General features: G+C 52.0%; 7 protein-coding genes across 12 annotated transcripts in view; 2 read left to right on the forward strand and 5 right to left on the reverse strand.

Annotated features, from left to right (window-relative positions):
• LOC119130207 (fibrinogen C domain-containing protein 1-like) overlaps positions 1 to 25,174 on the reverse strand; it is a 559,732-nt gene that overhangs the window by 190,429 nt on the left and 344,129 nt on the right. The window lies entirely within an intron of this gene.
• On the forward strand, positions 2,523 to 6,678 carry LOC119130271 (gamma-enolase). Its single transcript, XM_037264055.1, has 13 exons — positions 2,523 to 2,638; positions 3,992 to 4,077; positions 4,168 to 4,263; positions 4,388 to 4,446; positions 4,509 to 4,578; positions 4,647 to 4,780; positions 4,860 to 4,951; positions 5,015 to 5,145; positions 5,212 to 5,409; positions 5,503 to 5,704; positions 5,784 to 5,892; positions 5,975 to 6,033; positions 6,177 to 6,678. The coding sequence occupies exons 2-13, from the start codon at positions 3,993 to 3,995 to the stop codon at positions 6,244 to 6,246; spliced, it is 1,305 nt and encodes a 434-aa protein (XP_037119950.1). The 5' UTR covers positions 2,523 to 2,638; position 3,992; the 3' UTR covers positions 6,247 to 6,678.
• On the reverse strand, positions 7,473 to 9,903 carry LOC119130441 (coiled-coil domain-containing protein 106-like). Its single transcript, XM_037264300.1, has 7 exons — positions 9,339 to 9,903; positions 8,974 to 9,099; positions 8,693 to 8,887; positions 8,493 to 8,605; positions 8,197 to 8,428; positions 7,961 to 8,121; positions 7,473 to 7,902 (listed from the first exon to the last, which is right to left on the reverse strand). Exons 1-7 carry the CDS (start codon positions 9,376 to 9,378, stop codon positions 7,747 to 7,749), a joined length of 1,023 nt encoding a protein of 340 aa, XP_037120195.1. The 5' UTR covers positions 9,379 to 9,903; the 3' UTR covers positions 7,473 to 7,746.
• On the forward strand, positions 10,554 to 13,404 carry LOC119130391 (recoverin-like). 3 transcript variants are annotated; one of them, XM_037264237.1, is made up of 5 exons: positions 10,555 to 10,658; positions 10,738 to 10,830; positions 10,901 to 11,283; positions 12,736 to 12,847; positions 12,923 to 13,404. In XM_037264237.1, the coding sequence occupies exons 3-5, from the start codon at positions 10,903 to 10,905 to the stop codon at positions 13,006 to 13,008; spliced, it is 579 nt and encodes a 192-aa protein (XP_037120132.1). In that variant the 5' UTR covers positions 10,555 to 10,658; positions 10,738 to 10,830; positions 10,901 to 10,902; the 3' UTR covers positions 13,009 to 13,404. The 3 variants fall into 3 exon arrangements, with proteins under 3 accessions (XP_037120134.1, XP_037120132.1, XP_037120133.1); XM_037264239.1 differs by having other exon boundaries at positions 10,554 to 10,658; positions 10,738 to 11,283; XM_037264238.1 differs by lacking the exon at positions 10,555 to 10,658 and having other exon boundaries at positions 10,665 to 10,830.
• On the reverse strand, positions 14,019 to 16,908 carry LOC119130287 (germ cell-specific gene 1-like protein). The gene is made up of 8 exons (XM_037264079.1): positions 16,656 to 16,908; positions 16,423 to 16,526; positions 15,979 to 16,345; positions 15,312 to 15,506; positions 15,196 to 15,255; positions 14,979 to 15,137; positions 14,796 to 14,907; positions 14,019 to 14,727 (listed from the first exon to the last, which is right to left on the reverse strand). The coding sequence occupies exons 3-8, from the start codon at positions 16,172 to 16,174 to the stop codon at positions 14,244 to 14,246; spliced, it is 1,206 nt and encodes a 401-aa protein (XP_037119974.1). The 5' UTR covers positions 16,175 to 16,345; positions 16,423 to 16,526; positions 16,656 to 16,908; the 3' UTR covers positions 14,019 to 14,243.
• On the reverse strand, positions 17,115 to 21,726 carry LOC119130175 (epsin-1-like). 4 transcript variants are annotated; one of them, XM_037263891.1, is made up of 11 exons: positions 21,239 to 21,310; positions 21,062 to 21,159; positions 20,809 to 20,885; positions 20,590 to 20,745; positions 20,374 to 20,502; positions 20,187 to 20,307; positions 19,944 to 20,119; positions 19,098 to 19,842; positions 18,471 to 19,025; positions 18,257 to 18,349; positions 17,115 to 18,157 (listed from the first exon to the last, which is right to left on the reverse strand). In XM_037263891.1, the coding sequence occupies exons 3-11, from the start codon at positions 20,875 to 20,877 to the stop codon at positions 18,144 to 18,146; spliced, it is 2,058 nt and encodes a 685-aa protein (XP_037119786.1). In that variant the 5' UTR covers positions 20,878 to 20,885; positions 21,062 to 21,159; positions 21,239 to 21,310; the 3' UTR covers positions 17,115 to 18,143. The 4 variants fall into 4 exon arrangements, with proteins under 4 accessions (XP_037119786.1, XP_037119784.1, XP_037119785.1 ...); XM_037263889.1 differs by lacking the exon at positions 21,239 to 21,310 and adding an exon at positions 21,661 to 21,726 and having other exon boundaries at positions 18,471 to 19,842; XM_037263890.1 differs by having other exon boundaries at positions 18,471 to 19,842; positions 20,809 to 20,882.
• Positions 22,168 to 24,909, reverse strand: LOC119130310 (serine/threonine-protein kinase SBK2-like). Its single transcript, XM_037264122.1, has 5 exons — positions 24,738 to 24,909; positions 24,111 to 24,255; positions 23,808 to 24,010; positions 23,588 to 23,749; positions 22,168 to 23,516 (listed from the first exon to the last, which is right to left on the reverse strand). Exons 1-5 carry the CDS (start codon positions 24,741 to 24,743, stop codon positions 22,914 to 22,916), a joined length of 1,119 nt encoding a protein of 372 aa, XP_037120017.1. The 5' UTR covers positions 24,744 to 24,909; the 3' UTR covers positions 22,168 to 22,913.

Raw genomic sequence — 25,174 nt, forward strand, 5'->3', positions numbered from 1 at the left:
AGGCCCCGGACAGAGATGTCCGAAGGGGTCACGCGTCCACCTGGCGACTGCATGTGAATAATGTCGACGGCGAATCCATTTTGTCAACGTGAAAAAGTCAAAGGGTCCAAAATAGTTTGAGCAAGAAAATGAAAGTTCGGCTCTTGGCGCAAAGATTCAAAATGTCAACGCGGTCAAGCGAGGCGATACGACACGGGCGTCAAGCAAAACTCGGGAGGAGTCCGAGTTGGCACAGAAGCGATGGCAAAAGCCCGCCCGGGGCACAAATGCTGCCCAAAGTTTCGTCTTCTGCGTCTTCAAGAGCACGTGATAACGCGGCGCCATTTCATACCTCCGGCTCACTTCCTCAGGCAGACGCAACACGCAACGCTTGAACGCCCCGACCCTTGTGACCCCTTGCCGACCCCGCCCCCTTCCAGAACTGGCGCATATGCATGAGAACCCCCCACCACCACCACGCGTCCCTCCACCTTTCAACGCACGCACGCACACACCCAGTCCCCCTCCCCCTCCCGTTTCGTGGCAAGGCACGTGGTGACAAAACAAAGAACAGCCCATAATAGTCACAGCCACACTGTATGCATGGTAACCACTTATGTGGCAGATGACGTGAACGCAAATTGCAGCCGCCGTCACACACTCCCAGTAGCACAGACACCTGATGCAACCAAATCGTGCCTTCAAACCATGGAGTCACACGCACACAACATTACACACACACACATGCACACAAGACAGTGTGTGCATCTTGTACAATGTCGCGCAAAAGATGGCCAACTAAAAAAATGACAGGCCAACACACACAATGCAGCCACAATTACGCGACCTGAGACCCGCAACGACACAACCACATGCACACATTGACAGAACAAAATGTAACAACTTGGCAGAAAGCACGCACGCAAAGGAACACAACGTGAAAACAGGACTAACTGCACAAACACTCACAAGGCACGCAGACGCTTCCAAAGGAACACAATAGTCACGTGGAAGTGACACAACATAAAATACATACACCCCAAGACGTAAACAAACACGTGCACGCGGATCATTGTGTGTGTGATTTCAGTGACATGGCGTTGGTGCCATTTTGAGCAACATGTGTCCTACTCGCAACTTACACACTTGTCAACACCTGTGTGCGTGTGTGTGTGTGTGCGTGTGTGTGTGTGTGTGCGTATGTGTGCGCATGTGTGCGTATGTGTGTGCTTGCACGTCCTCAACACACAAGTTTGGGAAAAAAAAATCAGCAAGGTCAGGTTTCTGTCCAATGATGCAACAGTCAACTGCCCCCCCCAGCCGCCTCCTTTAAGCTCGTCGCCCGTGGCAACGCGTTTCTAATGAGGTCAGGCGGACATCCCATCATGTCGAGCGGCAAGCGAGGAGGCGCCAAAGTGCAAAAGTGTCGCAGGCTGAATCAGCGGCAGGATAAGATGGCCGACACACAACTCCAACAAGATGAGCTGACATCCAAACTTTCTTGTTCTTTGCATGCGTTTTACATCTGCTATAAAAAGTCTACACACCCTTGATGAAACGACACGTTTTGAAACTACAAGATTTCAACAATGAAAGAGACGCTTAACTGTACAACTCTTTTTTTGTCAGGGAGCGGGGTGATAAATAAAAAGTGAGATCTTGTACTTGCAAAAGTGTGCACACCCTCCTAACTAGGGACGGGGCTGCAATGACTCCAACCCTAACCCTAACCCATTCCAATGCATCTTAAGCATATGTCGACATTTTGCGTGGCTCGGATGAACCCCAAATCAATTTCAGCTGTTCTCGTAGGCTGTTCCTGCCTGGCAGAAGCCTTTTTTTCATCGTCAGTTACGAAAGGGGTGTGCACACTTCTGCAACCACACGCCACTTGTTTAGATCTCTTCAACAATTGAATTGTACACGTTATAGATCACATTAATGGTGAAAAACGTTTTTAAATGATTTATCTGCATAAGACGGAATTCTAACAGGGGTGTGGAGACTTTTGAAATGGACTGTAGCCATCTGCCCCCTGCAGCTCACTGAAGCATACTGCAGCCATCACGATTTCACCCCAAACGCGTTGAGTACAGTTGGTATACGATGCCGTCCATGACCACTAGAGGGAAACAAATGTCAGACAGATCATGTTTGACACTCGAATCCTTCTGAAATTTAATTTTAAATTTAATTTCAAATTAAAATGTACGAGTGGATTTTTGCTTGAATCCCTTGGTCGACTTTGGCGCTCATCCAACCGATCGATCTGCATGAGAACACTTTGAATGTCCGGGTATCTCCTTTTCTATGACCCCCCCGCCCTCCGGGCCCCAAAAAATCCATAGTCACTTTAGTCTTGCAAACCATCCAGCAGAACCGAAATCAAATGTTCATGCCATTTATCCGGTCCAGACGAATGGAGCGGACCCCACTGCGGAGAACAACCCCGAGTTGTCCCCCACCCCACCCTCCCCTGGTCTATTTTTACCCCCCCTGCACCTCAGCCGTTTCCCTCCATCATTGCGCCCTCCTTCCAAAAGCATCACCACCCCCCATCCTGCTCTCCCTCCTCCCGTCCCGTTTTCCTCTCTGGTTGCTTGTGTTGCTCCAGAAGCATCTCAGCCTCTCGCCAAGACGCGCACGACGCACACGGCAGGTAACAACCGCGTCGCCATCTTTAGTGCAGTGTGCGTGCGTGTTCATGCAGGTCTGCATTATTAGTGCGTACGTGAGTGTCGTCACGTATCTTGTCTAGAGTCAAAACGTGCATGTGTTCGAAATGTGCATTGCGTGTGAGATGTGGGTGTGATCTGTTTTTAATGTGTTGTTGCTCATTAGTGCCGGATGTCAAATGGTCAACTCAATCAATTGATCAGCTGGTCTTCAACTAAGAGTTGATTGTCCACTTAAAATCAATCTAATGAAGTCAATGACGTGCGCGTGCTCCACTTCCTCTCAGCGCGTGCGCGTGATGCCTGCCTCCAGTCTCAGCGCGTTTCATCCTTTCTTTCCGGCTCCGTTTCATGCTCCATCTACTCGACAATATTTTTGTCCTAACCCGCCGAGCTTGTTGCTTGTTGCGTGTGCGCGTGCCCGTCTGGAAGGATTAAGAGAGGCAGGCTCACGCTCGCCCTTCACTTGCAATTGTGCGTAATGAAAAACGGAGAGAAAAAGCGATATATAATTTTAGTTGGCATCGGCTCAAAAAAAAAAAAGCTTCATATGGCGACAATCTCGTCGCGTGGCGCTTTAGCTGAGATGCACTGCAGCACCGTGTCTGTCTGTCTGCTGTGCTTTGGAGAGCACTGCAGTGTGCGGAAGGAGGAAGGTGTGGCGTGATGCCTTCAGGGTCCTCCCTCCCTCCACGGAGGCTTGCGTAACACGCGCCAATGAACGGCGAGGCGGGCGAAAATGCTTGAGTAGATTAAAGCTGACAAGTCACAGTGCCACTTTTTTAAAGATGCACTTCGATCGGTGTCAGATCCCCCCCTCCCCGTGATTTCATGGTCCGCCATAGCTTCCCACGATTTGTATCCACTTTGGCGCCATCCTGTCGCGTTTTGGTGTCACTAAACCGTACAACCCTTTCACAATAGACAAAAGTAGTGCTTTGCCGCCACCACCGCCAGTAGGTTAATGTCTGCCACGTTTGAGGGCGCCAACCTGCGTTCGACCCGTTCCTAGCGGGTTTTTCATCTCGCACAACTTTGAGGAAATGAAAAGATTTACACGGTTCTCCCAAAAAGAGGCTGAGCGTCCTTGCTTGAAGCTCTCACTCCCAGTTGAGGTGGACTGCACGCATCACACCTGAAGCAAAGGCAGGAAAACAATGGCAAAATGTTCACGCAGGTCATGATCGCTCGGTGCAATAAGAATGAAGCCGATGATTTGGATCATTTCACAATGTCATGGCATCGAGGCGTTACGCTGGCTAGCAGAAGCTACACAGGAAGCCAGCTAACCTGTTTGGGTCATGTGACTGCAAGCACGTTTTGCTCCCTTCTGACAGGATGTCGATTGTCAGCATCGTGGCCAGGGAGATCCTGGACTCCCGAGGGAATCCCACGGTGGAGGTGGACCTACGCACCGACAAAGGTGATCTGCTGGTAAACTAGTTTAAAAGGTTCATTAGCGCCACCGACGGCGCCCGTCCTTCCACTGCAATCATCAAAATCCTTGTCACAGGAGTCTTTCGCGCGGCAGTTCCCAGCGGTGCCTCGACGGGCATCTACGAGGCTTTGGAGCTCAGAGACGACGACAAGAGCAGATACAAGGGAAAAGGTGAGCGAGCGCAGCTCAACACGCTAGCCAGCAGAGGGCGGGAGCAAGCAGCGCCGGCCTGCTGCAGTCCCCAGCGGCTTCCTTTGGATTGGAATGAAGATGAAAAGCTTGTTTTTCCCTTCAGGGGTCCTGAAGGCTGTCGGACATATCAATGACACGTTGGGTCCTGCGCTTATCGCTTCTGTGAGTATCACGAGCAATACGGGCAACATCGCTCACAATGACCGATGCGTGTGTGCGTGAAGGGCATCGGCGTGGTGGAGCAGGAGCGGCTGGACAACCTGATGATCGAGATGGACGGCACAGAAAACAAATGTAAGTGGGCTGGAGATTTGCGCAGAAGGTGACAAGTGACTCACCGCCGTCCCGCGATTGGCCCGCAGCTCAGTTCGGGGCCAACGCCATCCTGGGCGTGTCGCTGGCCATCTGCAAGGCGGGCGCTGCCCACAAGGACGTCCCCCTATACCGACACATCGCCGACCTGGCCGGGAACACGGAAATGGTTCTGCCTGTGCCAGTGAGTCGCGAGCGGCACAAAAACACGGACGACATGTCTTCCACCTTGTCGTTGAGCCGCCTCTGCTGGTCTTCCACAGGCGTTCAACGTGATCAACGGAGGTTCTCACGCCGGCAACAAACTGGCCATGCAGGAGTTCATGGTGCTTCCTGTGGGCGCCGAGTCCTTCAAGTAAGACGCTCCATCAATCGGGTCGGGCTCATCCGGAAGCTGAGCGCACGTCTGTCTGCCAAGGGAGGCGTTGAGGATAGGCTCGGAGCTCTACCACACGCTGAAGGGCGTCATCCAGCAGAAGTACGGACAGGACGCCACCAACGTAGGAGACGAGGGAGGATTTGCGCCCAACATCCTGGAAAACAGCGAAGGTGAGGAGCAACGTGAACATCGCTGTCAAGATGAAGACCATGATGATCATGTGAACGTTTGTTCAGCTCTGGACCTTCTTCAGACGGCCATTGAGAAGGCGGGCTTCACAGACAAGGTGGTGGTGGGCATGGATGTGGCCGCCTCTGAGTTCTACCGTGAGGGCAAGTATGACCTTGACTTCAAGTCCCCACCTGACGCTGGGCGCCACATCAGCGCAGAGGAGCTGGCCGACATCTACCAGGGCTTTGTCAACAACTACCCGGGTGGGTTGGAGAATCCCCCCCCCCCCCCCCCCCACACACACACACACATACGGCATCGCCCACCTAACGTGACACATCCCTTTCCCCCCTCAGTGGTGTCCATCGAGGACCCGTTTGACCAGGACGACTGGGAGGCCTGGTCCCGTCTGACGGCTCGCGTGGGCATCCAGGTGGTGGGCGACGACCTGACGGTGACCAACCCCAAGCGCATTGAGAAGGCGGCCGAGGAACGCGCCTGCAACTGCCTGCTACTCAAAGTCAACCAGATCGGCTCCGTCACCGAAGCCATACAAGCGTACGTACGCAACAAAGTAATGGCGGCTACCTGCCATGCTGCCAATGCTGCTTCTTCACGTGAGTGTCGCCCCCTGCAGGTGCAAACTGGCCCAGGCCAACGGCTGGGGTGTCATGGTCAGCCATCGGTCCGGAGAAACCGAGGACACCTTCATCGCAGACCTGGTGGTCGGGCTGTGCACTGGACAGGTACGCGCGCGCTTACACAAACACACACGCACACGTTCTTCAATGACTTGCAACCTGACATGAGAGTGTGTGTGTGTCGTAGATCAAGACCGGCGCCCCCTGCAGGTCCGAAAGGTTGGCCAAATATAACCAGCTCTTGAGGTCAGTGCACCCACAATCCTTTGCGGCACGTCAGACTTACTTTAGCATTAGCCACCAAATGCTAATGGGGCACCTGCTGACATAAACACTCCAATTCCCTGAATGAGATTTGCTCCTCACTCATCCTGTCTTCTTGTCTGCAGGATCGAGGAGGAGCTGGGGGACCAGGCCCGCTTCGCAGGACACAACTTTAGGAACCCCAGCGTCCTGTGAAAAGCGCACGTGCGCAAGCACGCACGCACACACACACGCACGCACGCTGAGCCATGTACGAAGGAAAACTCACTCAAGCAAAAACAAGCAAGTTAAAAAAAAAATGCACTGGACTCTTATGACGTAAGGGGGATGAGGCTGTATGCACCGCACACGCGCCCACACACACACACACTTGCAAGTGGAGTTCAAAAGCCAGCCATGCTCCGTTATGCAGTTTTGAAAGTGTACTTTGAAAAGAAAGTGAAGGCTTCTCCTCTCCATCCTCATTTTCTCCTTTTCGACTCCACGTGACACTAAGGTCACATTAAAAAAAAAAACGACTTTGCTATGCGTGTACTTCCTGTAAGAGATTTAAAGGAACAATATCAGCAAGAAGCAGCAGCTGACGGCACATGCAAAAGGTGTGAAATAAAATCATTTACAGTTGGAGCCCAACGTGTGCGAGTTTCAATCCAGCGCGTCAGCATCAGTCAACCATTTATGGCCGTTTTGAGAAACTATGACAGAAAAAATATTTTGTTTCCAAACCACTTGGAATTGGAATATCTTTTATTTGCTACTTATAAATTGTAGGCAGGCGGCTCGGTGGCGCACTGGGTAGCACGTCCGCCTCACAGTTAGGAGGGTGCGGGTTCGATTCCACCTCCGGCCCTCCCTGTGTGGAGTTTGCATGTTCTCCCCGGGCCCGCGTGGGTTTTCTCCGGGCACTCCGGTTTCCTCCCACATCCCAAAAACATGCTTGGTAGGCCGATTGAAGACTCCAAATTGTCCCTAGGATTGAGTGAGAGTGCAAATGGTTGTTTGTCTCTGTGTGCCCTGCGATTGGCTGGCAACCGGTTCAGGGTGTCCCCCGCCTACTGCCCGATGACGGCTGGGATAGGCTCCAGCACTCCCACGACCCCCGTGGGGACTAAGCGGTTCAGAAAATGGATGGATGGAAATTGTAGGCATCAAACACTCCTAATGTGTGCATCGAGTGTTCACCCCTTGACAAAAGGTTCAGCGGCGAAAGCTCAAGTTATGACATCACCGCACTACTGTTCGTGTCCACGGGGAGGCGCTGCAGTAATGGAAAGTCATCTAGCTGTGCGTATTTCGAACAGCACGTTAATTAGCGTCAAATTAAAAATCTAAGCCTAACATTAGCAAAGGTTCTCCACATTTGTGTCACTCTCAATTCAGCCAATGTCGCAGAATCAAATTAGTTCAAAACAACAACTCTTTTAACGTGTGCTTTTATTCGTCTACGACGATGAAGACCCCACAACTTAAATACAGTTTCCGACATCTTTGCTCTTCCGACTTCCCGAAGTACGCAACCTGTGCCGTGCAAACCTGACGAAGAAATCAAATGGATCTTTAACACTTCTCACCATTTGTCCTGGACTTGGAGCCGGACAAAATGGAGCAAAGTTTGTGCAAATAAAAAGAAAGGAAACCCTAAAGTAGCTTCCTGTGACAGCCTGGAGGAAATCAGTGCAACCAATTGTCTTCTGGTTAGTTCCTGAAGCGGTAGGAGATGGGCAGCAGCTTGTGATTCTTCTTCATCTTCTCCACTTTGACGTGCGTCTGCTCATCCATGATTTTGTAGCAGCGCCTGGCGTAGTCCAGCAGCTTCTCCTTGGCCGCCTCAAACTCGCCCACCACTTCCATCTGCAAAGGTCAGGGGTCGTACTTATTTTTGCTTTATAACATATTAAAAAGTGGAGACCTTATCCGGTGCCACCAGCAGGAGCTCAGCGATGGGCGAGGTGGAGGCCATGGTGTTGCGGTCCACCCCGTGGATCTGGAACGCTCGGGACATGCTCCTCACGCGCTGGTAGGTTCCCAGGATCTTCTTATAGCGGATCAGAACCCCTTCCGGGTCTTTGACTGCATGCGGGGAGCACACATCAAATCAAAGGCAATCAGGCCCGCCCAACCGTTGTCAAAGGGGCGACCTCTCACCTCTCTGCCTCTCCCTGCTGTGCGTGATGCGGAAGATCCTCCTCATTTTCACCCCGCGGCCCTTCCTTGTGGTGCTACCAACCTCCAGCAAAGAGTCCTGCCCTTCGTCCTCATCCTCCTCCCCCTCTTCCTCCTGCTCCTCCAGGTACTCCTCGTCCGTGTAGAACCTTTCCTCCTTCAGGCGAATCTCCTGCTTAACTGCGGGCCAGCCGCAAGGATTCGCTCTGACTTTCTCATCCCGAAAGGCAAATGATGTACATTATTTTCTTACCGGGCCCGTGGTGAGATAGCAGCACAGGGCCCGGCAGGCGTTTGCGGATCAGTCCAGAGCGGGTGGTCATGGGAGAGGGGGGGCAAACGGGTCCATCAGTCTGAATCGTCACACCGCGCTGAGTGCCTCCGCACCACTCTGAAAATTAATTTCTTTTTTGCTTCTCGCGACATGAGATTGCCGATTTCCCCCCTTAAAAATATGACAGTCGGACCCCCTGCTCACCCTCCAGCCCCCCCCGCACGCCCACGATGAGGCGATCCAGTTGGCAGCGCAGGAAGTTGCGCTCCTCCTCCAGCTCCTCGATGCGCCGCTGCAGCCAGGCGTTCTTCTCCAGCGCCACGTAGAGGTGAGCCCGCAAATTGGACACCAGGATGAAGGGCCCGTATGACGAGGGGGTCGCCTCCTGCGCGCCGGGCTCTGCGTGGGGAGGCCACGTCCGGATTATAAGAAGCCAGGAGTTTGCAAAGGGACAACACTGTTTTTCTTCACTTTAGCATCCGTACCGTCCATCATGTGCTGGCCGTGCTGGCAGGACGCGGGCCTCTCCATGCCTTCCTCCAAGGGGAAAGATGCATCGTACGATTCTGGGGAGAAACCTGCTCCTCCTGCCGTTGACACCGCGACGTGAGCTAATAACACATGAAACAGAATCTTAAATCTAAACAAAGAGGACATTTCATTTAATCTCTCACCAGATCCTTAATTTCATTCCCAACGTCAATCCGTGACCTGAAATGGACCCGTGTCATCGCCATAAATTGGGGGGGTGGGGGGCAAAATGACAGAAATCACAGGGGAAAAGCTGATCGCAAGCTGATGTTATAACTCATAAAGCATTTGTAAACGTTTGTCAGCCATGCAAAGTTACCTGGCGCGCTTGGATCGTCCGAGCTGCTTGCTGGATTCATCGTGCAGATGCCGTCGATGTGCGCGTTTTCCACCAGAGACTCGCGCGGAAGTTGAACGGTTACACATCTGTAATGCAAACAATTACTTGATTATAAGAGGTCCCGACAGGTGAGCAGACTCACGCGCGTGCGCACCACGCAGCTACCCGCCTTGCCGCAAGTACCCGGATGCATACCGTGCTCGTTCACGCGGACGCGCACGTCGCACGCTATAAGGTGGGAAGACGTCACGCACGGGCGGGGCGCAGGAAAGCCTAGCTTCTTTGTGTTACCGTGGTGATGAAGAGTCAGCGTAAAGACAATGAGCTTGAACTTTGCCTCTAAAAATAGAACCTCCAAGGTCCGGTCAAGGCGATTTGACGCCACTGGAAGGCCCATTTTCCGTTGCCTTTTCCACGGCCGCTTTGTTCCGCTGCCAAATCCTCTTTAGGCCGCCTCACCTTGCCACCTTGGCCGGCCATCGCTAATCTCCCCGCCCCCTCGTCAATCACAGGATTCCCTTGCGGGTGCAAAGCGGGGAGAAAGTTGTTTCCACTCCAAAAGGCGATTTGCGAGCTCGGGGCCCAAGGAAAAACAACCAATGAGAGCAAGAAGGCGTGGCTAAAGGTGTCAATCATTTTTGGCACGCTAGTGGGCAACCCCCCAGTCTTCTCCCTCATTTGCTCATAAAAGAAGGCAGGTTGCGCAGATGGCGCCGCCACCCCTTAAGCTCCATCGAGTGTCACCTGCTGGATTTGCAGGCTAAGTCTTAGCCCGCTGGAAGGTCAAAAGTTGCAAAGCCGAACGTCTCGCGTTCTTTTAATCGCTTCAACTGATGTTTGTTTTACTTCCGTCGCCACTCTCCTGTGGTATCTCATCATTGCACACACGCACACATACACGCACACCACACACACGCCTCCATCAGTTCGATTTTCTTTTGGAGGGGGGGGGGTTGAGGGGGTGTCTGGTATTCAGAAGTTGGGAAAAAAGTCAAGATGCAAATGCCATGTTAATGTTCTGACTCTCCCACAGAATGTGTCACAATTTAAACTGAAAATAAATCCAAAAAAAAATTAGCCCTTGATCCTGCAAGCTCTGAAAATCATTACTTGTGTGTGTGTGTGTGTGTGTGTGTGTGTGTGTGCGTGTGTGTACGATAATGGGACTCACATGAGCGCTCCCACGGCCCCGCCTCAGGTTGATGGTCTTTAATTGACTAATCCCAGAGGGGGGAGGCGGGTTGCTTCGGCAGATTCCCGTCGGTCCCACACAGATCTGCTGCTGCCACACGCGCACAGGTAAGCAACAAAAGCGGCACCACCAAATGAAGCAAGTTTGAGCGAGACAATGAGGTGTGTTCCTTCTCCTCCCTCCCAGGACTGACGAAGTTCTTCTGCAGGGCTCCCCCATCGCAAGGGCCAGCTTGGAGGCAAACATCTCATCTCATCTGATCATCAACAGCAGCCAGAGGTAGGAGACTTCAATCAAGTCACTTGAAAAGACTCGGGCCAGGACACTTGCTGCCACCTGTGTTCCTCAGTCATGGGAAACTCCAAGAGCGGTGCTGTGTCCAAGGAGATCCTGGAGGATCTGAAGCTCCACACAAAATTCTCGGAGATGGAGATCACACAGTGGTACGACAACTTCAAGAGGCAGTGCCCCACCGGCCGCCTCACCAAGCAGGAGTTCGAGGCCATCTACAGCAAGTTCTTCCCGGATAGCGATGGCAACACCTACGCGCAGCACGTCTTCCGATCCTTCGACACCAACGACGATGGTACCCTAGACTTCAAGGAGTACATCATCGCCCTGCACATGACCTCCACCGGAAAGACTACCCGCAAGCTGGAGTGGGCCTTCTCGCTCTTCGACGTGGACAAGAACGGATACATCACCAAGTCTGAGGTCAAGGAAATTTGCACGGTAAGCTCGGCGTGGGCAGACTAAACGTGCTGCTTTACGATTGACCGCCAGATGGCGCCAAAACACCACTCGCGTCCAAATTTGCCTTTTAGGGCTCAAAAAATGTCTGATTGCATCTTTACGTTCGATTCGCCACGCGTCGTCGGTGCGGATCAAGATGGCATCCGCGTGCGTGCGAGATGTGCGAGCGTGATCGGAGCCATGAAGAGTCCACATGCAGGAGACGCAGGATTAAGACTCCAATTGGTGCCAATAAACACGTTAAGCCGGCCGAGTTCTTTGAGGCCACCTGTAAAGCTGGTTTTCTCGTGTCGGCGGTCTTGCGGGCAGGAGAAGGTCCTTCCATCGGGTCTTGGCGGGTGGGGCAGAGGATGGATACGTCGCGAGTCCCGCAACACAACTGAAGTTATTGATTTGTGCGTCCATTCCCCAAATTAAATTGATCCATTCATCCATTTCTGGATGAAATTAATGGTGGCCATTTTCTGGATTGAAAACTTCAAACGGTGCGCTTGCCTGATAGTTTCAGGTCATTTGGTAAAAAAACTGGGACGTTTGCTATTTTTTTTTTTTTAATTTGTGCGATGAAAGTTGATCTGATGGAGGCAGGGGAGAACAAAGACATCCGGGAGCCCGACAAATTCATCTGGTAATCAACTGCTAATCCGCTGGGCGGTTTGTGCAGAAGCTGTCGGATTACGCGAGTGACAATTTTGTTTTAAAAAAGATTAAAAGATTAAAGTCCCAATGATCGTCACACACACACCTGGGTGTGGTGAAATTTGTCCTCTGCATTTAACCCATCCCCGTGTGATTTTAATCCATCCCCTGGGGGAGAGGGGAGCAGTGAGCAGCAGCGGTGCCGCGCTCGGGAATCAGTTGGTGATCTAACCCCCCAATTCCAACCCTTAATGCTGAGTGCCAAGCAGGGAGGCAATGGGTCCCATTTTTATAGTCTTTGGTATGACCCGGCTGGGGTTTGAACCCACAACCTTCCAGTCTCAGGGCGGACACTCTACCACTAGGCCACTCTACCACTAGGCCACTGAGCTTTTAGGACTTTTTTAGCCTCGAGTGGAACCTAAAATGGCACAAGGCCACCTCGGCTGCGTTGCTCTTCGGGCTTTCTTCCAGGACGGTTATGAAGATGATGACGAAGATGATGGCGATGCTGCAGGGGATAGCGCGGCCAGGGGGCGCTCTAACTCCAGAAATCTGTGTTTAAGCGCTCAAAAACGACCTAATTTTGGTCAAAATTGGACCAAGGTGCTAAATTTGGCCAACTTCCTGGGTTGTTTTTTTTGTGTTCAAAATAGTTTCTGTTTGTTTTTCCTGCAAAACAACCGGAAATTGGGTTAAATTGATCCAAGTTACAGTTTTAAGGGTAATGCTATTGATTTTTTTTTTCTATGGATAGGTCAAGAGAAAAAATTATCTGTGTGTGCGTTTCAGGCCATTTTTAAACTGATTCCCAAAGACGAGGTGAGCAAACTTCCCGAGGATGAAAACACAGCCGAAAAAAGGGCAGAAAAACTTTGGAAGTTCTTTGACAAGGCAGAAAACGGTGAGGGCAAAAATGGGAGACAACTCACTTTGGCGTCAGTTGTTGGCGTCTTTTGTCACGCGTGTTGTTTTTCAGAGCGCGTGGCCGAGGGAGAGTTCATCCAGGGGGTTCTGGACAACGACGAGGCCCTCCGCTTGATCCAGTACGAGCCACCCAAGTAGCGGAACGCAGCGGCAATTCTCACCAGCGGTAGCGTTAATTTGCAATCAATGGTTACGTCGTATTTTTTTTTAAGTGCATGTGAACGTCATCCGTACAGCAATGAATCCTCCCCTATTTTAGATTTGGGCCAATGAAAATCTCTGATATGATTGTGACACCATCATCATAGCATAGATGCGGCATCAAGTTTTTTGTTTTAGAAGAAAGCACAACTTGATGGTGATGTCCGGTAGAGAATCGAGTAACCACGGGCCCAACGAGCACACGCGTGACGACGGAAAGAAAGAGCGAGCGCGCTCGCTCTCCGCCCCTCGTCACATGCCGTGTAGTTTTGCGTCTCAGGCCAAATCCGTCTTTGCTCTTTTCTTGTTGTAATAAACGTTGATTGAAACCCCGGCAGTACCACTTTGTCTTTTTGCCAGAGAAAGAACGGACTCATTTCTGATCTCTAGCATTTTTTTTTGCGCTCACCTTATGAAAGATATTTGCCGCCAGGGACTTTTAAATGTTTTGTCGTATTTTAGAGCACCCCAGCTGTGCGTCTCCTTAAGTCGAGTGTTTGCGACGCACAAGAAAAGATTAATTTTGACCCGAGCCCAGCTTGGCTTTCACATCTGCCGTCTTCTTGACCTTAATCTTCCTCCTTCTCCTCCTGTTGTTACATCAACGCTCCTTTACTGGCGTAATGAGAGGCTACGCACATAACGACCTCGATGAGCTGTCAATCACCCGCTCGTTTTGTGCAGATTATCGGTGTAATCTTGTGCACAGCATCTGTCTCAGGTCCAAAGCGCTCGTTCTTTGCCGCCACGCTCATTAAATGCAGCGCTCACTAAATCCTCCTCCCCTTTACACGAGAGCCTGTGGCACGCTTGAAAAAAAAGAAGGACAGAGCCGTGATTGGAACCCCGAACATGAAAAGAGCGAGGCGGAACCTGTCTTTTTTTCTTCTGGGTCCCACCGCCGACCACATAAAGCGGTGGAAAATAAACACACGGGACACCGTTGCTGCAGGGTGAGGAAGCAACGCGTTTACTCAACACAGTTTTGGATGCATGTCATCACTGGTCATGTCTTATCTCGTCTACGGGGCCATCAAGTAGAAAAAAAAAAGTGGTCTGTGGTTTCTTGTCACGTCTTCTACCTGAGCCAGAATCACACGAGTTTGTTCTCCAGAAGTCTGGAAAAAGCTTCCTGTCAAGCGTCATGCAGTTCCTCTCCAGACCAGCAAGCGTCAGCAGAGCGAGCCGTCCTTGTCCTCGTGCAGGTAGTCCATCTGGTCCAGCTCCCTTTCGCAGTCCTCGCATCCGTCCACGCCGCATCCCTCCAGTACCAGGGCGCCGCCCACGGGATCGGCCGGCCGCGCCTCCGACGCCGTTGGGCCCCCACTCACGCCCACTACCCCCATCCCCGCCACTCCCATCCCCACCAGCGCCCCGCCGGCCCCGCAGGCCAGCGGTCCCACAGCGGGTCCCGCCCCCCGCGGCCACAGTGGGTCCAGGAGTGCCCCCCGCTGGCCCAGCTGGATCAGCTGGCTGACTGAATAGAGACCGCCCCCTGCGCGGAGCACCTCCTCGTAGGATGGGGCGCGGGCGGCGGTGCGAACCTCGTCCAAGCGTACGCGGGCGCGGTGCTTCATCTCGATGATGGTTTTGGTGTAAGAATTGAGCGTGGCCACGGCAGCCGCCATGCAGCAGCTGAACGACAGCCACGCCAGGCTGGAGGAGGGAGAGGGGAGCGTCAACGCTTCAGGAATTCTGATGACGACGCGTGTGTGCAGACGTACGCAAAGGACCAGCCATAGTCCCACGTCTGAGGCCTCCAGTCTTTGGGCCCGATGCTGACGGTCATCTGGAAGACGGTGGTGTACATCATATGTGCCACCATGCCCATCATGCCTGGGGTGGGGGTTGAGGATTGGCTGATGCGGATTGCAGTATTATAAAAATAATAAAAAGAGGCGTGGCACCTGACAGCACGGTGCACATGGCGGCAAAGGCGTTGATCTTGAGGGCGTTCATCTCCCTCTTGGCGCACAGGCAGATGGCCTCCACCCACATGAGCAAGAAGCCCATGGCCAGCAGGCCGATATACATGAACTCGCTGACCACCGACAGCCACAGCACACCTACAGGAGCAGACGCGGGCGTCAACGGTGGCGCCCGGCCGACTAAGGCGGCACCGACCTTGAGTCTCGCCCGGGGTCAGCTCGATGAAGCTGCGACACTTTTCCACCTGGTCCTCCCCTGGAACAAAAACGGCAATCAGCAGACGGCCGTCCGTTTCCTGTACGGCCACTCACCTTCGTTGTGCCTCTCACACGAGAGCCAGAATCCCGTGTGGAAGTAACGCAGCATGTACTTGTCCTCGCCCGTCTCCCAGATGTAATGGACAGCGTTGGCCAGCTGCTTCCTCCTGAGGATGGCCAGCTGCTCCTTCTGCAGCCACGTCAGCGTCACATTGGACGGCGGGTTCCTGGGGTCCGGCGTTGGGGCCTCTGAGGGGGAGGGCGGGGACAATTTTCAGAGACTCTCAGTTTACAGAAGTTTCCTCCAAGACCCGATCTCGGGCCTGATTTTTAAGGCCACCTAGCATGATGACGTCAAGGTTTAAGGAGGATTGAGTGCTGCTTTGCATCCTGGCCCTTCATCGGAAAACTCTTAATCTGATGATTCCTTAGGGCGATGCTGCCCACACATGTGCAACATTGCATAGCACATGCTGGAAAAAAAAAAAAAAGATAAGCCTGCCACAATCCACAAGAGTTGGGAGATTAGCAACAAAGCTTTTGGGGATTACGAGAATCCGCGCCAGTCCGCTGTTTGATAAAACAACGACCGTATGTGTCACAACAGCACTTTGATGCGTGCTCCTTCTCAACTTTGCCACAAAACAAACCCCAAAGTCAGTTCGGCTATTGTCATCAAAAGCACCCGATAAATTGCTTTGCCACTAGGCGGCGCTCTGACCTGTGGTGTAGGGCTGGCTGTTGTTCTGGCCGCAGTTTCTCATCTTGACGGGTGACAGGCAGAGCGGCTTGACCACCTTGTGGGTCCCCTCGCACCAGTACGACGTGCAGAAGGCCGACACGGACAAGCTGAGGGCCAACGAGGTCAACGCCAGTGACAGCAAAGAACGCTGTCGGCGGGACATATTTTCCAACATGGCCGACAGCTCCGCTTCCTCTTGCCGGCTGGGGACCAGGCTCAGAGACGGGGCGGCATGGCCAAACCCAGGCCAGGAGGTTTAAGAAACGGGCGGATGGCAAAGGCGGATGCGCGGACGTCACTTTCCGGCGCTTTGCCGAAGGTCCCGGCTACATGGCAGTGTCCCAACCTTAATGGAGACCAGGCACGTGTTCCACCTCAAAATGGATCGAGTAAGGCACCCTCCTTTTTTGTTTCATGACTCACCCGACGATGATGAGCGGACACCCTCTCCCATCCCGCCGAGTCGTCCTGCGATGAACGTATTCAACGTGATGCCGGGATTTTCCAAAACTGGCCTCTGGTCAATACTGAAAGTTAACAGAACGTCTAAGCAAGTCGGAATGCTAAAACATGAGCAAGTACTAAAACCTAACACGGAGTGCTGAAATAATGGATATATGGATAATTTTGTTACTTCAAATGTCTTGATGACTCACCAGCACGAGCACTTTGTTGCCGCTCCCCTCCGTCCGTCCGTCCGTCCATCCGTCCGTTCGGGTGCTGGTGTGGCGCGGTAAAGCCGTCCGCTTTTCTTGGCGTAATCCTGGCGAGTCATCATCACAAGTCATCACAAGTCCATCTGTCGCTAGGCTCCGCTCAGAACGCGCCCGTGCACTCGCACGTCAACTTTGACCCGGGCTCCGATAGCACCAATCAAGTCATCGGCGAGACCCGATCAACTCGGCGACCCGCCGCGTCTGCTGACAAGTACCACCGAATGCTGACAAAATGTTGAAACAGCAGCATAAGATAAAGAATGGAAACAAAGTAAATAATAACAACGCTGACACATTTGATTACTTACTTAGTTTATCCTCAAGCATGACATTATCATCATCACCATTTCATTTAGGTCCAAAACAAGAACAATCTGAAGTTTGCTGAATCGATAAATATTCAATAAATAAATCGGAACTTGGTATTTAATTATTATTATGAACAATATACAACATGAATATATAACAGCAGCAGGTCACTATTTACATCACGACAATAATAAATATCTCTCGCGAATGTATGCAACGCCTACATGCCACGTCTTTGTCGTCCTCTTGTGGTCACGCTCAGAAAGTCTTCAAACGGAAAGCCAAATGACAGAAAACATTCAAATAGAAATATGTGAAAAATTACAGCAATAAAAAATAAATGTAATTCCTACAGCACACACACACTGCAAAAATAAGGTTTTCCTTTAAAAAAATGACAAATGAAAGATACGGTGTAGTAGTTAATTTGTCTGGATACACTTCATGATCTGATGAATTATGAAGCGTAATTTCTCATCATCATCAACAACAACAATTCAATTTCATTTTTGCTGCACACGCCGCGTCAATAAATATTCAAGCTATGAATTAAATACTTGACGGAAAGATTCATGTGTCATTATGTTAACACACACACTCACACACATGAATCACACAATACTTGCTTTACACATGTGTGGAAACAGGCTCGCTTGCAGGTAACGCATGTGTGCATGAGTGCAAATGTACACGTGATTGTGAACGCGTACATATTGACCGTTTGCGTACCCGTTGGGGCTACAAAATGTAAAGGCGGCCCATGCCATTTGTCCCAGCCGGAAGGGAGGGGTGCGGAGTTAGCGCAATGCTAATGCTAACAACATCAACACAACAACACTACACCACAGCGAGAGTACAAGGCGAGCAGGAGGAGCTAAACGAACGGATTCATTTTCACGAGTTGCACCACCTCCACCCCTCCCTGCTCGTCACATGACCGTGGAAACATCACAACACTCGGGGACTACCTCTCCTTAGTTGGGGGGGTGGGGCTTGGTCCTGAGGGGCAATAGGCGGGATATCGACATGCTGGGATGGAGGCGCAGTTTTCAGGCGGTTCATGTCTAGAAGCTTCACCCCCTCGCTGCCCAGCCCAAAAAGCAACAGCGAGTCCAGATTCTAAAAAGAGTTTTCTTCGGACACCAACAAAAGCAAATTGAGCATTCATAATCAATAGGAATAACAGAATGGCATTTTTGTTGGAATTACATGAGAATGCTGAGATGGCTTACCTGCGCCTGCTCTGCTTTTGGAGTCTCCAAAGGGGTCATCACCCGGGTGAGGGGCGCTCGGAGACCCCAGGATATCCTTTGCATCGGCGCAACCTTCATCACAGCACCACAAGCTTATTTATTGACGCAAACATTCTTTATAGCGAGAAAATGTGGAGTATTTATTCTTTCAAATGACAAATTGGACAAATGAAGAGATGGCGTGGTGTCTTACCTGGCGCCCCCCAGGGGTCATTTTGAGCATTGGAGGTGTCTCCGAACGGGTCGCAATCATCAACGGGGGAAGACGCACCACACCCCCACGGGTCCGAGCCGGTGGGGGGTGCAGAGTCAGTGGCAGCCCCCCACGCGTCCCCCCCGCTTTGACTCAGTGGAAGCGCGGCAAAGGGATCCGACGTCCCGCCTTTTTCTTCGTCTTTGGGGGACGATGCGGGGCCGGAAAAGGGGTCCTCGTCGGGTGGCGCCGAGAAAGGGTCGCCCTCAGGGGGTGCCGAGACTTCTTCATCTTTTGGGGTGCTGAATGGATCATTTTTTGGGGGCACGCTGAGGTCGGTAGGCGGAATTTCTTCACAGGAAGTTGATACGAGAGGGGCGGCAAATGGGTCATCTTTTGGGGTGATGAAGGGGTCATCCTTAGGGGTGCTAAATGGGTCGTCTTTCGGGGTGCTGAAGGGATCATTCTTAGGTGTACTAAATGGGTCGTCTTTTGGGGTGCTAAATGGGTCATTTTTCGGGGTGTTAAATGGATCATCTTTTGAGGTGCTAAAAGAATCGTCTTTCGGGGTGTTAAATGGGTCGTCTTTTGGGGTGTTAAATGGGTCATCTTTTGGGGTGCTAAAAGCATCGTCTTTCGGGGTGTTAAATGGGTCATCTTTTGGGGTGCTAAAAGCGTCGTCTTTTGGAGTGTTAAATGGGTCATCTTTCGGGGTGTTAAATGGGTCATCTTTTGGGGTGTTAAATGGGTCATCTTTCGGGGTGTTGAATGGGTCATTTTTCGGGGTATTAAATGGGTCGTCTTTGGGGGTGCTGAATGGATCATCTTTAAGGGTGCTGAATGGGTCCCCTTTTGGAGTAGTAAAAGCATCATCTTTTGGGGCGTTGAAGGGGTCGTCTTTAGGGGTGCTGAATGGGTCCCCTTTTGGGGTGTTAAAAGGGTCATCTTTGGGTGGGTTATCTTTAGAGGGGTCATCTTGGGGTGCATTCAAGGGCCGCTCCGTTGAGCTGCTGAATGGGTCATTGTTGGAAGCAGTGAAGGGGTCCTCTTGGTTTTCGGTCTGGTCCTGGAGGGATTCTGCTGGTTTTGGGGCGTGGTTTTGTGCCACAAAGGGGTCTGGCGTGTCTGTTTGTGCTTTAAGAGGATGGCCGTCCGAAACTTGAGCGCTCTCCAAAGAATTGTCATCAGTTTGAGAAAGACCTGAATCTGAGGCGCCCCAAGGATCAGGGGCCACCTTGGGGGGCCCCCAGGGGTCAGGCTTGGCATCTTCCTCACCGTCTTCCTCCGACTTCTGACCTGACCAGGCCTGATTCGCAACGGAGCTTCCTTTTCCAGCATCTTCCCATTTCAGCTCGTCTTCTGACATGTTGGCCTGAGAAGCGGCAGCAAATAAAACCAAATGTGCAACTTTGAGAAAAAGAAGACAAAATGAAGGAGGGGAAAGGAGCGCCGTGGCAACGTCGGCACGCTCACCCTCCTTTCGGTCTCCTTTTTCTGCTGCTCCTGTTTGACGCGCTCCTCCTTGCGGGCGGCGAAGGAGGCGGTGAGGTCGGCCACCGAGGGAATGTTGTCCAGCGACGGGAGCCCCGAGGCGCCGGCAACGTAGCATGGCTTATAGTTGGGGTCCTTGACGACGTCCGAGGACGAGGCTGCCACCACCAGAAGGCCGGATGAGCCGCGGGACAGAACGAGTGAGCGCGGGCCCGAGACACTTACCCGCAGAACCTTTGGACGTCTTCTCTCGAGTCTTAACAGCAAAGTCCCGCTCCTCCTTTAGTTTGTCGTCGTCCTCCATCAGGACCAGGACCACTTTGGCCTTCTCTCGCACGTTTGAACCCTGGATGCACGTTCATGTCAGCGGAGGCAGGAAGTGAGCGAGGGAGGGTGTGCTGGTGGCATTGACCTGATCTTTGCCGTCTTTCTCCACAAATCTGTACTCGGTGAGGGCTTTGACGATGTAGATGTTGTCCTTCATCTTGAGGAGCACACGGTCGTCACCCGTCTTCAGCAGGTACTCCAGCAGCGTCAGTGACTGACAAACACATCAATAAGTTCCCAAAAACAACCTAGAAAAAAAAGTACAAAGCGTGACGCCGGACGGCGTTGGTGTCGCAGTCACCTTATGGATGTGCCGCCAGTTCCTGTCGTCCTTGAGCCTCTTCCACAGCATGGTCATGATCTCATTACAGGCCACCACGTTGTAGGTCAGGTCGGAGATGTCGGCCATCTGCGAGCTGGACGGGCCCCACGGGTCGTTGGACGTAGCTTCTCGAACCTGCGCCACAGCCGAATCAGCCTTCCTGCATCTTCAGTGACATTGCACACGGGAGCCACATACCTTAACCTCGGCCTCAGAATAGTTCTGGACCAGGTTCTTCAGCTGTCGGCGCAGCATGGAAGACGTCATGGTGCCTACTAGGACACAACGGTTTGCTTATGATCTACCAAAACCCAATTAGAACCCTTTAAAATGAGCTGCAGAAGTTGCTCATCGCCAGGGGAGCCACCGCCATGGAGTGAAGCAAAGCTCTTGTCTTATCTTGTCCAAAAGTCTCCCATACTTTTTCTGACACGGTTTGACGTGTACAAACCTGTGAGTGATGTCCTGCTGTGCTGTCCAAGGCTAATATCGCTAATGTAGCTAGTGCAGCTAACGGCTCATCACGCTGACCTCCTTTGCTGCTCAATGCTGAAAAATGAAGTCGAGACAAACCTCAATGTCAGAACAGGTAAAGAACAAATAGCTTGATTGGAGCTAATTTACTAACAATTTTGGTTGGAAACGCGATGAAGTCTCGACGTATTCTCCAATATTGGCCACACATCGGCTGCTCCTGCTCAGCAGCAAATAGCCATAATTACCCGGGCCAGACGCTAGGCGTCGCCGTCTGGAGGCCCTCGTAAGTCAACGCGGACAAAGCACGAACATTTCCGCAACGAAACAAGTACAAAGAATACAAACGCCTGTGAATGTCTTCTGTTTGTAATGTTTGGTTATTTTCAGGACCACGGAGAGAGACAGGAGCCGACATGGCGGCGGCCGAGCGCTACAAGCTGTCAAATCAGCCCCAAACCAAACATTTTTATCCCACACGACAACAAGAAACAGTCCAAGGGGAGGTGGACATGTCTTAACTGTCGGGCGTCGCCATACAGCCGCGGAAATGTCGCGCAAATTAAAACTACTCACTCTGGCAACATACGAGGGATCTTCCCGTTCTTGCTTGTGTTGTACTCGAAAGGAGGTTCGACGTGCTTTGTCGCCAGCTACCGACCGGAAGAGGCGTCGGTACAAACGTGACAACGAAAAGGACCAAAAAAGGAAAGTCAATGCTTTCTTTGGATTAATCTTTACAAAAAAAAAAAAAACATTTTTTAAACTATTGTCTTTTTTTCAATTGTCCACATTAAGATTTATTTTTCCATCAGTGTTACTTGGGTTCACATGCCAGTATAAATTGCCAGAATTTATTTTGTGTAATGTTTCACTAAAATGACCACACTCACTAAAAATTGAAATATTATTCAGGTACTGTGTTTGTCCTGCATGCCATAACAAAGCTGAAAATGAAATACTAGGCCTAAGGTGTTAAATTTAATTTCAATTTAAAAAATCTGTAAACTTTACAGCCTCACTCACAAATATGAGTGAGCGTCTTCTACCTCAGATAATTGTGCTCGGAGCAAGCAACGTAAGTCAGTCACATCACATGTTTTAATGTCGACATTGGGACAGACATGCAACAACCGCACGTTTCCCTGTGAAAGGCAGCAAACAGCCACTGTGAAAGCGTTTCAAGGCCATTTTTGAAATGTGAGATCATCCAAAGTAGGACTTTGGAGGATTAAGAAAAGTGGCTCAGGATTCGAACTAGACAGCCGGTGATGAAAGACCCAGGCTCAAGTTTATGTGTGCACATAGGTCTATTTTGGAACTCTGAATTGAGGTGGGAGTGGGGGGCTACTCTGTGTATGTGTTTGTTCGTACTGACACTGCCGCTAAATGGGAAACGGCAGCGTAGGCATGCTGAGTTCTTGTCAGGACGTCAAGAGAGTGTCCGACGTGTTTATGGCGACAAAGTAAAGTTGATGTGCTTGGTCGCCAAGAATGAAGCACCAAAAGGTCGCCGGGCAAAAATAGAGACGGATGGTTAATGGGCTCGACACGAGGCAACCGTGGGATTCTTCATGGTAGGATTTGGACACAAACTCGCTTTCATGGTAAAGCAGACTTGATCCGATCAGGATCAAGTCTGGATCCTGATGGGCACCGGTGATTGAAATGTTACATGAAGCCGTGATCGCTGATCTTCATGCATAGTCTGTTTTCAACTCCAGGCATCTCCTTAGTGCAAAAGCTAATGCTAATTGGGGCTAAAGCTAAAATCAACAACACGAGCCCCTGTTGCACATCGCCTCAGCTTCACCTGCTAACACAAAGGTTCACCTCTGTCCCCGGCCCTCCTTCTCCTTGACCTTGTTGAGGGCTCCCCTCCCTCGGCTTTTCTTCCTTTGCTCCTCCAGGCGTCGCCTCTCCCAGGCGGTCATCCAGGTGCCTCCCAGGTAGCCCAGCGCATCCTCGGGCCGCCCTCGGTCCGGCGGGTTGGGGTCCAGCAGCAGGCGGAAGAAGGATCGGGCCAGCGGGGTGAAGCATGTGAACTGGGGCGCCACGAGGGGGCCCTTCTTGGTGCCGGCCGGGACCCGGCACTGTGGCTCGGCCCACACGTCCAGTTGGTCCTCTAAACTTTTGGCCTTGCCGAACCAGCGCAGGTACTTGAGGTAGGCGGCGCAGTCGGAGGACGTGTGGGACCAAGGGTGAGTGCCGGTCAGTGTGGCGAAGGTGAGGACCCCCAAGGCCCAGCTGTCCACGCCGGGCTCCACCGAGGTCCAGACCCGCGGGCGCTGCTCCTTTTCCTTCTTCTCGTCCCCCGGCTTCAAAGGCTGGTCGGCGTCATCGTCCTTGCAGCCTCGCGCCACCTCGGCTTCGGGGGTGCAGTAGGGCGACCGGTACCACACCTCCTGGACTTTGGTCCCTCGTGTCTTCACCTGTGGGTGGTCGCGGTGTAAAAAAATATAGTGCCAGGACTGAGCCAGCGCTCCCGCGTGCGCCTACGCACCATCCCGAAGTCTCCTAGCTTGACCCAGTTGCAGGCGGCGTCGCACAGGAACACGTTCTCGGGTTTGACATCTCTGTGAACCAAGCCCAGTGAGTGAAGGTGGGACAGGGCGCCGCACAGCTGCGACACCACCCGCTGGCAACGGTCCTCCTCCAGACCCACCTGAGCCAGACATCGAGTTCAAATACCAACATTTGACAGAGTCGCGACGGAGGAGTACCTCAGGGATGATGAAATCGAAGAGGTCGCCAAAGAGTCCGGGCTGCTGGGCAAAGACGTAGTGTGACGGCGTGGTGTAGGCGATCCCCAGAGCTCGACTGAGCGACGGGTGCGTGCAGAACCTCAAAGACAAGTTGTACTCGCGCAAGAACGAGCACAGGCCCGTGCTCGCGCGGGGGAAGAACTTGAGCGCCATCGGACTTCCTGCAACACACACTTAGCATCATTAGCGCTCGCGGCTATGTCGACGACCATGCTGTCAGTGACGTCGCTGATGATGTCACACGCAGCGGGCGGGCCTCACCGCTCTTGTTGTGTACGGCCAACATGACCTTCCCGTAGGACCCTTCACCTAACAACTTGACCAACTTAAAGTGTTCCGACGTCTCCAAACTGATGAGCGACTGCGCCGTCAGGTGGCACATGTCATCCAGAAGCTGGGTGGCCGCCTGCACGCGCACACGCAGAGGAGAGTCAGTCGACGCAAGCTGGAACGCGGCCGAATCTTTTGGATGCGCTCATCTCTCGCACAAAACTTTCACTCTCACATTGCGGCCGGCTCGGACACTTAGGCAGGGTGTCGATGTCACATGAGGGCGGGGGGGGGCGGCTTAAGGGAGGCACGCGGAGAGCGGCATAGCTGACGGCCACTAAGTAGCTGCACTTGAAGAACGAGCATACAACAACGCGGGACGCTCGCATTACATGAGACAACCGTCTCTGTTAGCGTGTATTTCTGTACGCGTACAGCGAGAGTGTGTGTGAATGTCTGCATCCACGTGTGTCCATCTGGAACGCGACTCCTACTGTGGAACATTTCACAAAATGATTGACAGCTCATAAGTCACCCAGTAAACATTTTAAAGCTGTCACCATGTTTTTTTTTTTTTTTTTGTGGTACTCTTAAAGGAATCAACTTTCGTCAGGTTACCGTCATTTTGGAGCTCCGATGCAAAGGTTGTCCCTTCAGCAGCAAGCGTGCACTCTGCTACCGGAGCGCGTCAGAACCACCAAAAAGGGAAGCAGAACAGGGACCGCAGCCTTCCCTCACTGTCGTACACACACAAAATGCGAGTGAGCAGCTGGATGCAGGCTGGTCGAGCCAGCACAATCTGTCCTCACACACACGCACACACTTGGCTATGAGAGCGTGGATGTGTGCGACTGAAGCTGATTGGAGAATCAGTGCCAACGCTACAAAGAAGGGGGGCAGGCGGATTTCGAAATGCCAGCTCTTTCCACGTGACCCCGCCAATTTGAGGAGCGAGATGTCAAAGCATCAAGATGATATTCATACAAACCACTTGCGGCTCATCACGCTGACAAACGAGGATGGGATGAAAAGGGACAATATCAAACGCGATTTTA

Source organism: Syngnathus acus, chromosome 11 (assembly GCF_901709675.1).
Source record: "Syngnathus acus chromosome 11, fSynAcu1.2, whole genome shotgun sequence".
NCBI classification, from domain to species: domain Eukaryota; kingdom Metazoa; phylum Chordata; class Actinopteri; order Syngnathiformes; family Syngnathidae; genus Syngnathus; species Syngnathus acus.

Bases quoted from the DNA above. Each gene is read 5' to 3' on its own strand.
- LOC119130175 (XM_037263889.1), bottom strand. From the start codon at position 20,877: ATGACGTCTTCCATGCTGCGCCGACAGCTGAAGAACCTGGTCCAGAAC. The intron at 20,746-20,808 runs GTATGTGGCTCC...GCTGTGGCGCAG, and splicing joins ATTCTGAGGCCGAGGTTAAG to GTTCGAGAAGCTACGTCCAA. The intron at 18,350-18,470 runs GTAAGACACCAC...GCTGTGATGAAG, and splicing joins TGACCCCTGGGGGGCGCCAG to GTTGCGCCGATGCAAAGGAT.
- LOC119130287 (XM_037264079.1), bottom strand. From the start codon at position 16,174: ATGTTGGAAAATATGTCCCGCCGACAGCGTTCTTTGCTGTCACTGGCG. The intron at 15,256-15,311 runs GTGAGTGGCCGT...TTTTTGTTCCAG, and splicing joins GTGTGAGAGGCACAACGAAG to GGGAGGACCAGGTGGAAAAG. The intron at 14,908-14,978 runs GTGCCACGCCTC...CCCCCACCCCAG, and splicing joins CATGTGCACCGTGCTGTCAG to GCATGATGGGCATGGTGGCA.
- LOC119130391 (XM_037264239.1), top strand. From the start codon at position 10,903: ATGGGAAACTCCAAGAGCGGTGCTGTGTCCAAGGAGATCCTGGAGGAT. The intron at 11,284-12,735 runs GTAAGCTCGGCG...TGTGCGTTTCAG, and splicing joins AGGTCAAGGAAATTTGCACG to GCCATTTTTAAACTGATTCC. The intron at 12,848-12,922 runs GTGAGGGCAAAA...GTTGTTTTTCAG, and splicing joins CTTTGACAAGGCAGAAAACG to AGCGCGTGGCCGAGGGAGAG.
- LOC119130310 (XM_037264122.1), bottom strand. The intron at 24,011-24,110 runs GTGAGGCCCGCC...TGTGTGTTGCAG, and splicing joins GGCCGTACACAACAAGAGCG to GAAGTCCGATGGCGCTCAAG. The intron at 23,517-23,587 runs GTGCGTAGGCGC...GACCACCCACAG, and splicing joins AGCTAGGAGACTTCGGGATG to GTGAAGACACGAGGGACCAA.
- LOC119130441 (XM_037264300.1), bottom strand. From the start codon at position 9,378: ATGAATCCAGCAAGCAGCTCGGACGATCCAAGCGCGCCAG. The intron at 8,606-8,692 runs GTGAGCAGGGGG...ATTAATTTTCAG, and splicing joins CGTGCGGGGGGGGCTGGAGG to AGTGGTGCGGAGGCACTCAG. The intron at 8,122-8,196 runs GTGAGAGGTCGC...CCCCGCATGCAG, and splicing joins CAGCAGGGAGAGGCAGAGAG to TCAAAGACCCGGAAGGGGTT.
- LOC119130271 (XM_037264055.1), top strand. From the start codon at position 3,993: ATGTCGATTGTCAGCATCGTGGCCAGGGAGATCCTGGACTCCCGAGGG. The intron at 4,078-4,167 runs GTGATCTGCTGG...TCCTTGTCACAG, and splicing joins GGACCTACGCACCGACAAAG to GAGTCTTTCGCGCGGCAGTT. The intron at 4,447-4,508 runs GTGAGTATCACG...GTGTGCGTGAAG, and splicing joins GTCCTGCGCTTATCGCTTCT to GGCATCGGCGTGGTGGAGCA.